Source organism: Martes martes, assembly GCF_963455335.1.
Source record: "Martes martes genome assembly, chromosome: 1".
Classification (NCBI taxonomy): Eukaryota; Metazoa; Chordata; class Mammalia; order Carnivora; family Mustelidae; genus Martes; species Martes martes.
The window spans coordinates 169,198,077-169,214,245 of record NC_137888.1 but is presented as its reverse complement, the minus strand read 5'-3'; the positions used below and the strand labels follow the sequence as shown (position 1 = coordinate 169,214,245).

Below are 16,169 nucleotides of genomic sequence, written 5' to 3'. Positions count from 1 at the left end.
GGGGTATTTTATCACACATATGCTTAACCAAGAATTAGTCACCTGGTTCCAGGTCCCCAAAACTGAAGCTAACATAGAGATGAATGCAGTACTTTTCTTTCCAGAGGGAGATATCTGGGTCAATGAAAGACATGAGTGCAGAAGCCAGTACAAGTTCTCCTTACTTACGGTTGACAGTTCTGTTTAATGTAAATTCAAATAGTTTACAATTATATCAACAACTACTAACTCCACAGATGAACTTCACCAACATTTTGGACCTCTGGGTGAGACTTTGTCCTCCCAAAATCTTTACCATTTGTTTTCCTTTTCTATTCTTCCATGCCCATCCAGGAACTAGGAAGAAGGACTGGAAAGAAAAAAAAAAAAAAATAGACAAATGCTCAGCTTTACTGCTTCTTCCAACGCTTGAGTTCTATAGGCAGGAGATATACCTACTAACAAAGTGACCAAATTCCTCATTTCCCCAAACTAGGGAATACCCCTCTTCAGGTGTCAGGTGAAACCATGAAAAACTTTTGTCACAGAGACTTTGTTGAAGGATCAGTGACACATTGTTGATGAAAGGAACATTTCAGTTATTACACACCAGGTACCTGGGACTAGTAACTCTTGAGATTTCTCCCTTTGTATCTCCTTATTCTTCTTCTGAGAATGCAAAAATGGATGTCAGAAAGGTTCTGTGTATTTTATTAGTGTGTAAAAGTTATTACTATAATAGAAGTAACAAAATAAACTCAGATAGGTATTCATTTTATTTCATCATTTTGCCCTATTCTTTCTCCAGCTTTAAAGCAAGTGGAATTATGGATTCTACTCTCAAGTTATGCAAGTTCCTCTGCTTTCTTCAAAAGAATCCCATGTCTTACTCTATGCATTGTTTTCACCAGAGACTTTCTTTCGTTCCTTTGCTGGGGGATATCTGCCTCCTGTCTTCCAATTAGCTTAAACAGCCCATCTTGGTCATATCTTCTCCAAATTTTGAATTTAAATGCTAACATTTCTGTATTTCATTTAGACCAGTTCCCCCACCAAAGTGGTTTCAAATATAATTGCATATTAAATCATCATTCTCCCTAAAGCTGGTCTATCTCCTTAATTCTTAAACCTACAATTCCTAAATTTACAAATAAAAAAAAATCTAGTCATTTAGTGCTAGTATAGTATCATATTACCTAAATTAAATGATATTTATTATGCAGGAATCTGATGAATCATCCCATTTGTATTAATAAATAGATCCTAAATTCTTGTTTACTCAGAATATAAGTCATATAAAAGCTAAAATAAACAGCATAGCTTTCCCTCCCTTGTAGAAGAGAAAAAAAGTAAATAAGGAATTTTTGTCTAGTAAGCCTCTTTCAGGGAATCAAAGGATCAGCACAGATTTAACTTCACCTTCTGGAACATCTACATCTGTAGTCTTATACAATGAGAATTAATGTACCTAGAGCCCTGCCAGACCCTGAAAAGGCTCCTAAGTCATTAAGCAAAGATTGCATCATGTTCAATAGCATTTCTGTTTTGTGCACTTCATTGTGCCCTAACTTCTTAAAAACTGAAATTCACATAGACCATGGCACCTAGTTTACTACAACATCAATTAACTGTAGTAGTCCATTTTCAATACTCCATTTTACTGGACTAGAACATAATTATAAAGGTAGCAATGGTTCTCAGAGAGAAAATAAGTTTGGATTTCATTTTATTTTCTTTTTCACTTTAAGAAGTTTCTGGCCGTGTCCATGTGAAGGACTGAGCATGTCGGTTGCTTATCTCCATACATTCTTTTGAGAGACCAGATAATTGAAGGTGACAGGGAAATGCACAGAGCATTGGGAAATTGGGAAAGATTGGCAGGTAGAGGGGGAAATATGTAAAGCTGAGTTTGCAAGACATTAAAAATATCTCTTCATTTTTATTTTGTGACCAAGTGTTGTGACTACCATTGTCCTTTCCACACACAAACCTCAACTGGTTCAACTGAAGCAATTTTTCACCCCCTGCACCGGCCCCCTCTGACTGCCCCAACACATACACACACAGAGATGGCGATATTTTGTGTTGTCTGCAGTCATCTTTGACTGTGACAGCTGCAGGTTGTGCTACTGACACCTAGTGACAGAGGTCAAGGATGCCACTAACCATCCTACACCACACAAGATGATCCCTCCCTGTACCACAAGAGAGAATTATCTGATCCCAGAAGTCAATAGCAGCAAAGTTAAGGAATCCCGTTCTACAGACGGTTGACATTTATATTGCTAGTGGAATACCTCAAAAGTCAGCCTTTGGTGTTCGGTAAACCACACTCTAGATGTGAGACTCTGGCCGCCATGGCCTGAAAGAGATCTAGGATCATATCTAATAAATATGAGAAATGTTGAAGTAACACTTACTTTGGTTACTTTTTTTTTTCTTTCTTGATATGTGATTGTCTGCAGGAATACTGGCCAGAGATAACTCATAGATGTGTAGGATCAGGAAGAAGACTGAAAGGTTATTTTCTTCTGTTTCTCTAGTAAAGCAATGCTGATAACTTCTGTGGTGCCATGTTAGGGGTATCAGAAAGGTCTCCATTAACTTTGTCATTGAATGCTGTGGAACTGTGGGTGGAGATATTTATCTAATCTACAAAAGTCCTTGGAAATCCTGTCTGTATACTATATACATACATATCCCCAGACACACTTTTAAGTAGGATGCTTCTTTAAGCAAATTATCACCAGACAAAACAGCATTGTATGCCATGTATGACATGTCAAATTTTTGTTCTGTAGCTCTTTCACTTTTACCCTGTAATGTAGCTTGGGCTCCTATGATTAAACCCATTTTATGGGTAGAAAAATAACCCTGGTGAGCTTGTCTACCTTGATGGGAATTACATGTGTTATTGCTCTTCTGGCTGCTGTTAACCATCTAAAAGTTCCAGCTTTCTCTTTTTTGTTTTGTCTTTTTTTTTTTTTTTAAGATTCATTTATTTATTTTAGAGAGGGAATGAGAGAATCTCAAGCAGACTCCCCACTGAGCGTGGAGCCTGATGCAGGGCTTGATCTCATGACCCTGAGACCATGACCTGAGCTGAAGTCAAGAGCTGGATGTTTAACCGCTGAGCCACCCAGGTGCCCCTTCTTGAGTATTTATGGTCATAAGAAATGTAGATAGACATGTTCCCCCCCACCCCCCCAAGGACTTTATACACTGATTTATTAGAATCAGGATGTCAAGAATGTGACTTCAACAAAATTATGATGGTCTCAGGACCCTTAAGAAAACATCACCCCCTTGTTTCCCTTGTGCGCATCCAGGCAGTGCCGAGAAGGAAGTGAATACAAACAGGTAGAAAAATAAGGAGAGGCTCCAATCTAGATCCTGTTCCTCTCCTACTTTGGTGTTTTCATGTCTACATAAAGTAGGGTTTCCCACGTGGAACATGGCTGGGGAGGTAGACAGGTGACTCTTGAAGATCAGAGTAGATAGGAATTACTAAACCAGTATATATTTTCCAGATTTAGATTAAAAAAAAAATGAAAGTCCATCATAGAACCAATCACTGAGTCCTTTGGAAGTATGGATCAGCTTGGTCCAAAGTTAACTAAATCCTGAAAGCATTGTCTGAAGAAAAAAAGAGCATAGCTGCTTAAAAGAAGTCCTGAATGCTGGAGGACCTTGTGCCAAGATAGAGTTTGAAGATTAGAACACCTGTACCCCAATTATAGCAAGAATGCCCACAATAGCCCAACTATGGAACGAGCCCAGATGTCCATTGACAGATGAATGGATAAAGAAGAAGTGGTATAGATATATGATGGAATACTATGCAGCCATCAAAAATGAAATCTTGCCATTTGTAGTGCCATGGATGGAACTAAAGTGTATTATGCTAAGCGGAATAAGTCAATCAGAGAAAGATAATTATCATGTGATCTCACTCATATGTGGAATTTATGAAACAAAACAGAATCATAGGAGAAGAGAGGAAAAAAATAAAACAAGATGAAACCAGAGAGGGAGATAAGCCATTAGAGACTCTTAATCGTAGCAAATAAACTGAGAGTTGCTGGAGGGGAGATGGGTAGGGGAATGAAGTAACTGGGTGATGGGCATTAAGGAGAGCACTTGATGTAATGAGCACTGGATATGACTAATGACTCACTGACCTCTACCTTTGAAACCAATAATACATTATATGTTAGTTAATTGAATTTAAATTAAAAAATTGAAAAAAAATAATAAAATTAAAAAATGGGGATTATTCTAAAACTTGAATTTAAAATGCAGTGGCTAGACATGTTCTAAGTGACACACAGACGTTCCTAGGACATCTCCTAACCGTTCCTAACATTTGCCAACTATGAGAGGTGTAAAATATTAGGTTGCCCCACTTTGCCTTTATATTACATCTCATTTATCCACATTAGTCTAGATCAGACTAGTCTAGATCAGATGTTGTTCCCCTTGACTCAATGGCTATATGAATCATGTGTTCTATTTGGCCACATGTGCCAACATCTGGATTTTGAAATACAGTCATTTTTACAGCAATTCTAGAAACTAGAGAAGAAGGCAAAACAATGAAACTCATGATGGTAATATTTTTATCTAGAAAGGTTGTTGCCAAAGTTCATGAGGTTACATATGTAAAGTATCACACATCTAAAAGCCCAATATATAGAGAGATTTAATAAAGAAATTGTAATAAAACAAATTAGAGATAAATTTCTTGAAACATGTATTATACAAATTTGGCTTGCAATTCACACATAGAACTACTTGGTTGCCAAGATGGTTATTACCACCCACAGATTGTTGAAGGTGTTTGGTGTTATGCAATTAAAGAAATGAAAGATGAAGGAAAAATAGTTGAAATACTTGATGATAATCTCTTGTGAGTAATTTAAAGTTGAATGAAACTCCAGATATTAGACAAATTGAAAGTTATTAATCATTACTCAATACTTTGAAATAAATAAATACCGCCAAAAATCAGGATTGAAGTCCAGCCATCCTTATATGAGCTCAGATATTATCAAGGGAAGAGATAAGTATAAATTGAAGAGAATGCTTCAAAGAATGAACCTGAAAGGTTTATTCATTCATTTTCCCTTTTTTCAGATCCATATCAATAAAGCTTAATAAGAACTAAGAGTGAAATTACTGCTAACTGTGAACTTAATAATGCCCCACTGGGAGTTCATTAATATCTCAACAGGTACACTGAAGCATTATCTTAATTGCACATGATACTTTCAAAAATTGTCTTTAAGAAGTTTTGTGGAAACTGCCCTCTGGAACAAGCATTAGTACATTTTGTATTTCCTTTCCTTGCTGTGCAGATTTCCCAGGAACATGGGACCATAAACCTCATTCAGTTTTACAAAAATAACAAGTTTCCAGGTAACCAACCTTGTCATAGGCACTGTCCTTCTAATATAAAGAAGAAGTTCAAAATGCATTGAACCAATTTCGGGTCTTCCATTTTTTTCTAAATAAGTGAAATGGGTCTCTCATTTTGTAAATATTTAAGAATTTATTTTAAAGAGTATCAAGTTTATGTTGGATTAATGGTAACAGTTTGATTAAAAACATTAGAGTAATCCAGTCCAAATCTGGATTTGGGTTTTCAATTATTTTGGCAGATTTGGACACTAAGGTGATGCTTAAAAGAGTGTTGATTCCAAGCCCAAGGTATCCCTTTGCCTAGAAATGTTTAACTTTGCAGTAATTATGGGATAAATTAAGTTTAGTAGATTTCAATCTTGTCAACACTTGAAAAGTGAAAGTACATCACACATTCATTTGATTTTCTATTAGACGCAGCATAGAATTATTTTCTCTAGATATGTTTAATTTATTCCCTTTTTTACCCCCTATTTTAATTTGCTTATGACAATGTTAACATTGAGCAAAGACATTTAACTAGAATCAAGGACATGGGATGCCAAATACTAATTGCTTCTTTCATCTGACATCCAAGCCTAGTTGGGGAAGGGAGAAAAGCTAAGGAGACAGCAGGGCAGAATGACCCTATTTAAAATGATAAATTTAAGTATATTTTGCACTGTTAGACTGAACTCTGGGCACTGCCCAGTGGTGCCCAGAATTATCAAATCTTAGGTCTAAGAGAAAAAAAACAGAATGAACAGTCTAAATGATTTCCTAAGTTCCTTTACCTTTGAATCCCCAACCAATGTCAGCTTGTTCTACATTCCAATGAAGAGGAAGGAAATCCTAAGGGAATAGTGTGCCAAGGGGGAAAAAGGGCAAAAGAAGGCATTTGCGTCCATGCCTAAACCTGTCAGTCACAGGTCCACCAAAGACTTGGATAACTCCCAGCTCCTGTGGGTCCCTCGGCCCACACCAACCAAGTAGATGACGATTCTGTTCTCTTATGATTATTCTATTCATTCATTTGCTGGCTTAGTCATTCACAGTGCTATCTAGTGGCGATGATGAACAAGGTCAGGGTTAAGTTTTCTCCAGCAAAGGAGAGAAGAATAAACAGATAATTACACAGGTAACTAACAGCATACTGAAAGTTGTGACACTTATTTCCAAAGGAAAACCACAGTGTTTCAAAACTCATCAGTTGACCTTCCCATGAACTCTGGCTTTCTAGGGAGAACATTGGAGGCTAGGAGAGAGCCTTGTGGGCCTCCTAGTGATTGTGAGTGCCAGGAAATGGATGTGAATTGACTTGATTACTCTGTCTGTATGCCAAACAAATCAGGTACCACAGTCACTATATTTGTTAGATACAAATGAACTTGAATTTTTTAGAAGATAAAGAAGATATAAGTTATTTAAATGCCCATTTAATTATTCTTGAAAATTCTTGAAATTAGTTTCCCCCTGGTATTACTTCTCTTAGATTTATAGGAATTCTTAAATAAATGTGCATACATAGTTTAAAGGTTAAAGTAAGACCAGAGTGAATTGGGATTTTGTTTGGTTGTTCTCTTTTCTATTTTAAGAGTAATATATGGGTTTGAGAAATGTTGCATCTGATAACTTGAAGAATGATGGTTTTATTGCTGTTTTTATTTTGTTTGCTTTTCAGTGTTTAAAAAGGGTCAAGGAATTTGGCTTCTACATAGCTTTCAAATGACAATTTTCAGGTGTGAGAATAGCTCAAAAACTTGATTACTTGAAACTAGTTTCCATCTTGTGATTATTGTCACCTGATTCATACCTTGGGAGAAATAATTGGAGAAATTGAGATTTTCTTTAAAAAAGAGGCTTGGTGGAGGTGGATGCTTTTTCTACTCTTTGAAGACACTTAGAGTACTATGAGTTCTATCTAAACACTGTTTTGTTTTGTTTTGCAAAATAAGATTTTAACTGATAGTTTTAATTCTTCATTTGACTATATATTTCTTAAGATAAGAAATAAAAATAAATGCTAGTCGACTTTCAATGCTCAGTTTGAGAAATGTGAAAAAGGGAAGCTGTTTTCACCATTATCATTTTTGTTTTCCTGGATTTTTTTAGCTGATGTAATTAGAAAATAAAACTAAATGAATTTTTATAATATAACTTCCCTACCTGAAAATCCCAAGGAAATAAACTGAAAGCTATTAAAACTAATAAGAATTTTAACAAGGGTGTAAGTCACAAAGTAAATATACAAAATTAATAGATTTCTGTATACCAGCAATAAATAGAAAACAAAATGAAAATGTTATATCATTCATAATGCAATAAAAATAACAATTATCTACAAATAAAGTTAATACCAATTACCTAGAAATAAAGTTAACAGTGTGCCTACATAGAGACAGTCATAAAATTTTACTAAGAGAAAAAAATGAACAACAGAATGGATGAAAATAGTTATTTTCTCATAGGGGAAATAAAATATTATAAATGTATCAATTCTTCCCAAATTATAAATATAATGTAATTCTTATCAAAATCTTTTTTTTAAAGTATTTTATTTATTTGTTTGACAGAGAACACAAGTAGGCAGAGAGGCAGGCAGAGAGAGAGGAAGGGAAGCAGACTCCCTGCTGAGCAGAGAGCCCAATGCGGGGCTCTATCCCAGGACCCTGAGATCATGACCCAAGCTGAAGGCAGAGGCTTTAACCCACTGAACCACCTAGGTGCCCCTCTTATCAAAATCTTAATGAAACTTTATTATGAACTTGAAAAAATTTATGCTAAAATTTCAGCTAGAAAATTAAACGTGTGTGATTGCCTGTGGTCATTTTTAAAAGAGCATCTATGAAGAGAGGATATGTTCCAACTAATAGAGCCCTAAATCTTCTATGCTTATAAGAACTAAAATAATAAAATACTGCCCCAAGACGTGGAAGATAGAAAAGTGAAATGAGAATACACTCCAAAGATCCAAGGATACTTAAGAATTTAATACGTGACAGGAGATGGTCTTTCTCATCAATAAAGAATGATTATTTATTTAATATATGGTGCTGTGGCAAGTAATTAACCATTTAAGAGAGGTCACTATAGATTGCTGGTCTACCTTCTATAATAATCCCAAATAATTCCCATATAGGGAAATATTTAAATGTAAGCTTCAAATATTTCTGTCACATTGGTGAGGGTAGGGACTTGAACAATATTCTAAGAAAATGCTCATGGATATCTACACAAAATTAGCTTTGAGGATTCGTCGTCGTCGTCGTCGTCTTCTTCTTCTTCTTCTTCTTCTTCTTCTTTTTCTAGTAGCAAAAACTTGGAAAATGTTTAAACACTCAACAGTGAACATTAGGCTTAGATTAGGTTTAGCTGAGCATATGATACAACCAAAAAGAATGAGAAAGAGATATGAAAGGCTGGGGGTAAAGGGAGGAGGAAAGAAGAGATTAAGACTCACATTTTCATACTTTATAATATATATGTGCATACCCACATGCACAAACAAAAAAATGATAAAGAGATAAAATGTTAACAGGGATGAAGTCATTAAAGTTATTTTCCTTTCATTTCTCTATTTTTCACAAATAATATTCATTTCTAAGAAAAAGTACAAGTTCATTCTAAACAATTACAATGGATTATAAATATCGCCAATCCTCTTTGGGGCTCATCATTAACAAAACCATATTTATGTCATAGGCAAATTTTTATGAAGAATAGAGAATAATAAAATAACATGAAAATTTAGTCCTATGGTAAAGATTAAAAGTGCCTGGGGCACCTGGGTGGCTTAGTCAGTTAAGCATCTACCTTTGGCTCAAGTCTTAATCCCAGGAAGCTGGGATTGAGCCCGGTGTCCAGGTCCAGGTCCAGGCTCCCTGTTCAGTGGGGAGTCTGCTTATCCCTCTCCCTCTGCCCCACCTCCACCCCCCTTGTGCTCTTTCTCTGTAAAATAAATAAATAAACCCTTTTAAAAAAACACCTTAGTGGGTTTTTTTTTTAATTTGTTTTTTGTTTAATCAGAGAAAGGAAGTCTCAAAGAGAAATAGAATATCTACTTTTCTATAGCCAAAGTATTATTACACTAAATTTTCTTCATCAAAAGATCAATTCTGCATTACTATGGACAGGAGGGTTTCAGTAGCAGGAAGAGAAAGTATTGCTAAGGTATCAAGGAGAGTGTGAAGGTCAATTATGGGAGATGACTAAAAATAATTTGGCCAGTTTTAGGTACCAATTATAACATACACTTCAAAATAATTGCTTGGTGTGCTTAAATACTATTTTGAAAGCAAGTACCTAAATATGCAACACATTACTTAAGTAAGTAACATCATATTTCATAGGTTACATAAATTCTTGCAGTCTCTCCCCTCTTACTGTGAGGAGGCATACCTTATGCAGCTATATTTTTATCACAGAAATGAAATCCGTTTGTTCTTTCATTCCTTATTCTAAATATGCATAATGTAGGAATAAGTACACTGTGTATAAGTTGTGTGCATGATCCTAAAGGTGCATATGAGTCTTAAACCAGGAGATATGTCTTATTTATGATAAAGAGATAGACCTCAGTTAGTGACCACTTTGGAAGGATGCATGGTAGTGAGGGAAGAAATTTTTTCACCAGGATTTTCATCACTAAATTTGGGATACAGTTTAGAAAATGCACTTGTATTGGGAGTGCTTTACAATTCTGATTTTTTACAGCAGCTACATAAATGCAAATTCAAGTAGAGGGCTGGATATATCTTCATTAGCACTGTCTCAAAGGTAGAAAGGGCTTTTGGCAGCAAAGGCATCTGTGCAACAGCATGAAGTTTTCACATTTCCACAAGTTGAAATTGATGGAAATGTATTGACATGCTTGGCTTCTTTCCTTTTTATTTCTTATATGAAAAAGTCTGTCTCTCTCCCCACTCTTCTCCTCTCTCCCTCTCTCTTCGTCCCTCCCTTTAATCCCTTCCTTTTTTTTTTTTTTCCACCCAGAGTCTTTACTCATTTGATGTTTTCCTTACCTAAAATTCATAACCTTGGAATGATAAATGGAACATATGGAGCTCATTTTACTAAGATATCTGTATAGGCTTCAACAAGGTGTTTACATAAAATGTTTGAGTAACAGTCTAAGAATGATCACTAAAAAACATTTAGTGGCTCTGTAGTCAGTGCTGTGGACTCCAGAAATCTACTTGCCTTCCTTGTTTTATTTTCTTATTAAAATGTTTTACCAGCAATACAGCAAAGTATCATAGTTGAGAGTTCAGAAGTTCGCACCGGATAGTTTCAGGTGTGAGTACTGCTCTCTTTCTTACAATTTTGTGACTTGAGGCAAGGTCACATTCTACTTTGAACTCTCAGTTTCCACTTATATAAAATGAGGTAGTAATCTAATATAGTAAAGAATACTTACTGATGGTTAGATAAACTCATGCATAGGAAACTTTTAGAACATAACTGGCTGTAAGAAAGAGTTGGATAAATAATAGGCATTATTTCTAAAGCAATAATGACAGAAATATATAAAAAATGTTCTTAGTAAGGAGAATGTATGTGATAATGTGTCACGGAGTACTTAGGAAGTCAAGTATGAGTAATGGGTAAACTTAGTAAGGAAAGATGCACCATTGTATGTTTTGATTATCATCACCCCTATGTATGAATCAACCAGTCCGTCCCAGCATTACGCTAAGCATAGCATAATCATTATTCTTATCTCTCAAAACAACCTTTTGTTAATGATACCTCATTAAATTTAAAACAAACAAACAAACAAAAAAACAACTTCACAAGAGCACACTGTCATGAAGAGAAACATCAGGCTTTGGTTCCAGATCCTGTCAATACTAAATCCCATTTTATTTCCATTACACCTCACAACACCTACTACTACAAGGAGTTTCTCCTTATCAGTGGACTTTGTCACACTGGTTTTGGGCTTTGAATCAGTGACAGTGCCCCCAGTGGACAAGGAGGAAAATGCATCAAGGATGGGCTGCCTGGTGGGTATACCTATTGTCAGGGCTGTCTGACTTGGGAGTAATGATGACCTAGAAACGTTCTTAGAAAAATGAGCTTTACAGAGGTGGTAACCAGCTTTAAACAACAGTAAATGGGTTTACTTTAGGCAAACTTCACTGGAAGGAGAGGAATAGATCAACACTGAGTAGAATTTTTCAGGGCTCAAAGAATCGACTGGAGTGTAGCTTTGGCATTTTTGGAGCACAGTGACCTTTGGGCTTGGCTTGAGCAAAGATCAAAACTGGCCTGTAGATACTTGAGAAATCCATATGATAAAGCAAGAGTAAGTTCTGGGAGAGAATGCGAGCAGAATTTTGTGAAGTTGCTCATTCTTACAGGCAGATTAATGATACCAATCATAGTCTATTGCATGCTGAAGTTAGAAGACCAAGGGGGCAATGTATTGTAATCATAAGTGGTTTAGAGGTCCTGAAGTTAGAACCTACGGCAGGGTCCTAACTGATGGCTAATTCGGGGTTTCCTCTTGGGTATTTGGAATCGTAAGCAAACATTTTTTGTAGGGCCTCTCTATGTATACATAATTTGAGCTAAAATCAGGATGTCAGGCCTTCTTAGATAGCCTAATCTCATGCACTCTTAGGAAACAAGTGCTGTATCAGGTAATGGGAGAAATCTGCATGTTAGGCCACCCTTCTGGAACGAGGGGGCTGCTATTGGGGCCTAGGTTGATCCTCACAGGTATAAGTTCTAGAGCTTTTGGGACACCTGGTTAATACCGTGCATGGTAGGGGTCCGGAGGACTGTCTAAATGGAAAAATGGGAATCAGACACCCCTATGGGCTTGACACAAGCAGAACTGCCAGGCCTCTATCATCACCCAAAGAGGAGCTTAGGAAATTTTGAGGAAGGCCCTCCAGAGTACAGGGAATACTGAAGTGAAGGCTTTGTGGCAAGGAACCCACTGGCCTGGTTCTCAGGTGTTACTTAGCTACTTCATAATATTCTTGTGAATAATACATGAAATAATGCATGCAGCTCGCTTAGGTATTTCTTCACAGATGGTTGGTACTCAATGTTAGATGTCTAATGACTTCCACCAATATTCATGAGCTGGGTCAACTAAACCAATCTCTATACAGATTCCAGTTAGGCAGTTGTGTTTTTGTGGTGGTGGTGGTGGTGGTGGTGTCTAATAGTTTTTAAGAAGTCAAGCATGGGGGCACCTTGGTGGTTCAGTTGGTTAAACGCCTACCTTTGGCTCAGGTCATGATCCCAGAGGTCCAGGGATCAAAACCTATGACTGGTTCCCCATTGAGCAGAGAGCCTTCTTTTCCCTCTCCCTCTGCCCCTCCCTCCTACTCCTGCTTGCATTCTTTCTCTCAAATAAATATATCAGTAACAAAAAGTAAAGCATGATTCTAAGTGTTGGTCAGAATGTTTGCAAACTCTTTTCTCCTAAGCACCATGACTCATGTGATTCCCATGCCATCCTCTTTCTCTCTGAGGAGGAAACAAAAGGCCAAGGCACAAAAGTATACCCTTTTGTGCTGTCTGAAAGTAGTTGGTTGCATTTAGATGGTTCACAGTTGCAGGGTGTTGTTTGCTAATACACACATCCTCTTTGGAGCTCAAGCCCTGTATTTTGAGCGAATTATCCTAAGTATAAATGAATCTCTCACATCCTGGTCCTGTGCTCTCTCATGTGGTGCTTTCCTTTCTTTCCAGATCCCCCAGATCAGTTATGCATCAACAGCACCTGAGTTAAGTGATGACCGACGCTACGACTTCTTCTCTCGTGTGGTCCCACCCGACTCCTTCCAAGCTCAGGCTATGGTGGACATTGTAAAGGCCCTAGGCTGGAATTACGTGTCTACCCTCGCATCTGAAGGGAGTTATGGAGAGAAAGGTGTGGAATCCTTCACGCAGATTTCCAAAGAGGCAGGTAGGAAGAGATTGCATTGGTCAAATGACCGTCTTCACATGTGTGTGGCTTGTAGTGTCCTTTCCAATCTTCATCATATCAAACCAACACTGTAGATAATCACCATACCCCTACTCTCACATTCCTACTGCCTATTAAGTAAATTGGTAAAGACTTCATTTATAACACTTTGCCATTTTTGAAGAGAATCTTTTCAAAAGTGTGAAACTGGAGTCCTTTAAGTTTTGGTAGCAGAAAGGAAGGCAAGGGAGTATGCACTTAATCTGGTACCTTACTTCTGTGTAATGAGTAATGATATGGATTGCAGGCTGCATACAGAAACCTGAGGCAGTGCTGCTGAGTCTACATGTCCTTCCTCTCTGCCCCTCTCTAAAATGCACAAATTGTTTAGAATTATGGGACTCTAATCATGGGAGGCTCTTTCCTTTGAAGAAAAATTACAGAGACAACTCTGAATGACTTATCCACAACAAAGTTAAACAAATTATCTGGACAGTAGACTGTATTTAGCCAAATAATCTTTGGAACTTTATTTTGACAAAAACAGTTCAATTAAATAGTACTTGTAGTAGATTCTTTTATGTTTCATTAGCTCAAAATGGAAGTAATGAGTACAAGTGTTTGGCCAGCTGGTTGCCATTGGGGAGATTTTGAAAAATGAGATAGAATCTTCACACTTCGGAATTCCGGCAATAAATATTGAGGCTTCTCCATATGGAAATATTGGATACAGTAAACATTTATTTTAAAAATGCAGGCTTGGGTATTCTTGTAAAGTTCTTCATGCTAAAGGTAGGCCCTCCGTTTGGGTTGTAAGAATTTCATCTAATCTAAACTGTTATTGACTGGAATAGTTAGCTGACCGTTAAGGCAAACACACACACAAAAAAGGTCCTTTTCATGAGGAAAGAGGTCATAAATCCTGAAGACATGGTTTTGAATACTTGACTGTCAGACTACAGTTTCACCAAGACATGTTATGTGTTAGTGGATAGATGGTGTATCTGCATGTAGCTACTGAAAAAGGGAGCCAAGGCTTGTATAAATCCCATGATTTTAACTCAGTCCCTTACTGTTTGCTCTAATTTGAATAATTCACTTGAGAACTGGGTCCTTTTTGTACTCTTCCATCTGACTGAAGTGTTCTTACTCTTCATACCTTTGATTAGAAATCTCTTGACTGTTGACAGGTCTCATCCTAAATGCCATATCTAGGTTTATATATAAATGTACCCCAAACTTCTTGGGTCTATCCACTTGGTTGTATTTTTAGTGTCTTCTCCCACAGCACTTGTCACATACTAGTATAATTTGTTGTTGATTTTTTCTGTGTTGCCCCATAGACTCTAAGAGGAGATCCTGTTTGTCTCATTCACTACTACAGTCTCAGCCATAGTGTTTCTAAGGGAAACATACTCAGTATAATTCAGCCAGAAATTCTCTGATTAGGAAAGAAACCTTAAATCTGGGCTTGTATCATGCATGCTTTGATTTATAGGCATCATTAATAGTTCACTTTGTGAATCTCTAAAGAAATACCTTATCAGTTTTGATAAATGCATTTTTTATTTCTTTCTTTGTTTCTTTGACTCTTGTTTGATCCAAATGCTAGAAGCCAATTTAGAGAAATAACTAAAATATGAGCATAAAAGCCAATATAAAAGATAAAGAGAAAATATGGGTAAAATAGTAAAATAAGGCTCGGAGATACAGTTCAGATATCATCTTATTCTACGTAATTGCTGCAAGTTGGTCTCAGATTTAATGCTGATCTTTGTACAGGATAAAGCAAAGAGCAGTACCTATTTTGTTACAAAATTTAGTGTCCATGAGGTCAAAATCATGTTGATTGTTCGATAAAGGACAGGAACAAGACATATGTTTGCTTTGGATCTTTTATAAAAGACTATATTTTATAGATAGGTCAGTGGTGAGTTTCATATGGTTGTTTATTCCTAGTGTCACTTGGTGAAAACGTAAGATATAATATCAGAGTCTGCATTATAATGACACTGCTGAAAGGAAAAGCTGTTGCAATATGGTATGAACTCCAAGCTCATAATTTTAGTTAAACATACAGTGAAATGACCCTGTGCAGAAATAAAAATTGTATCATTGGCAGGCATTTCAGATGAGATTCTTCAGTTTAAGAGCTTTTGAATTTGGGGATGAGAGTAACTAAAAAGCCAGTTGCAGAATTGCAAGAAAATATTGAGGGTTCAGGTAATATCTCACAGATTGGTTCTTTTCCTGTAAGTATTATGATATTCACTATGTACTTATAATAAATTTCATTGAAACCATAGCATATGTTCAATTAATATAAGTGAATGTGCTCACAAGCTTAACAAACACCCCTGTTCCCCTCCTAATGAAAAGAAAGGAGGGGATATTGCAACTTAAATGGCATGCGGGACCTTTACTCTCCAGTGTGTACATTACTTAGAGAAAACTTGAGGTGGGAAACATGATTGTATTGCTTCTTCAGCTGTTTTCACTTCTGTGACCTCGTAATATGCACATCTTCCTACCCCAAGCATGACTTCAGTAGGCAGATACATAGTCATATGCCGTAGTCTCTAAAATAATCCAATTGCTTCCTCTGATATTCAGCCAAAGAAACAGTGATGTACTCTAATTCAGAAACAAAAAAAAGAAAAGAAAAAAATTGCTTTATTGGAATTTCTTCGAAGTATATATGCTTAAGGAATTTTTAAGGGTAATTTTAAATGTCTACTTTTTTCCTCTTGTCTGAGGAAAGTAGAACCTTGTCCCCAAAGAAAGATCCAGGTCCACATGCATGTGTAGGAGGGGTGGTGGGGCACAGAGAAAAGTAAGCACTCTGATGTCAGGAAGATGGAGA

General features: G+C 36.7%; 1 protein-coding gene across 2 annotated transcripts in view; it reads left to right on the top strand.

Annotated features, from left to right (window-relative positions):
- GRM7 (glutamate metabotropic receptor 7) overlaps nt 1-16,169 on the top strand; it is a gene marked incomplete at both ends in the record, with an annotated part of 875,705 nt that overhangs the window by 261,846 nt on the left and 597,690 nt on the right. For both annotated transcript variants that reach the window (XM_080824214.1, XM_080824213.1), the window contains one exon: nt 13,090-13,306. In XM_080824214.1, the coding sequence (XP_080680340.1) occupies nt 13,090-13,306 (217 nt within the window). The remainder of the gene's footprint in view (nt 1-13,089; nt 13,307-16,169) is intronic.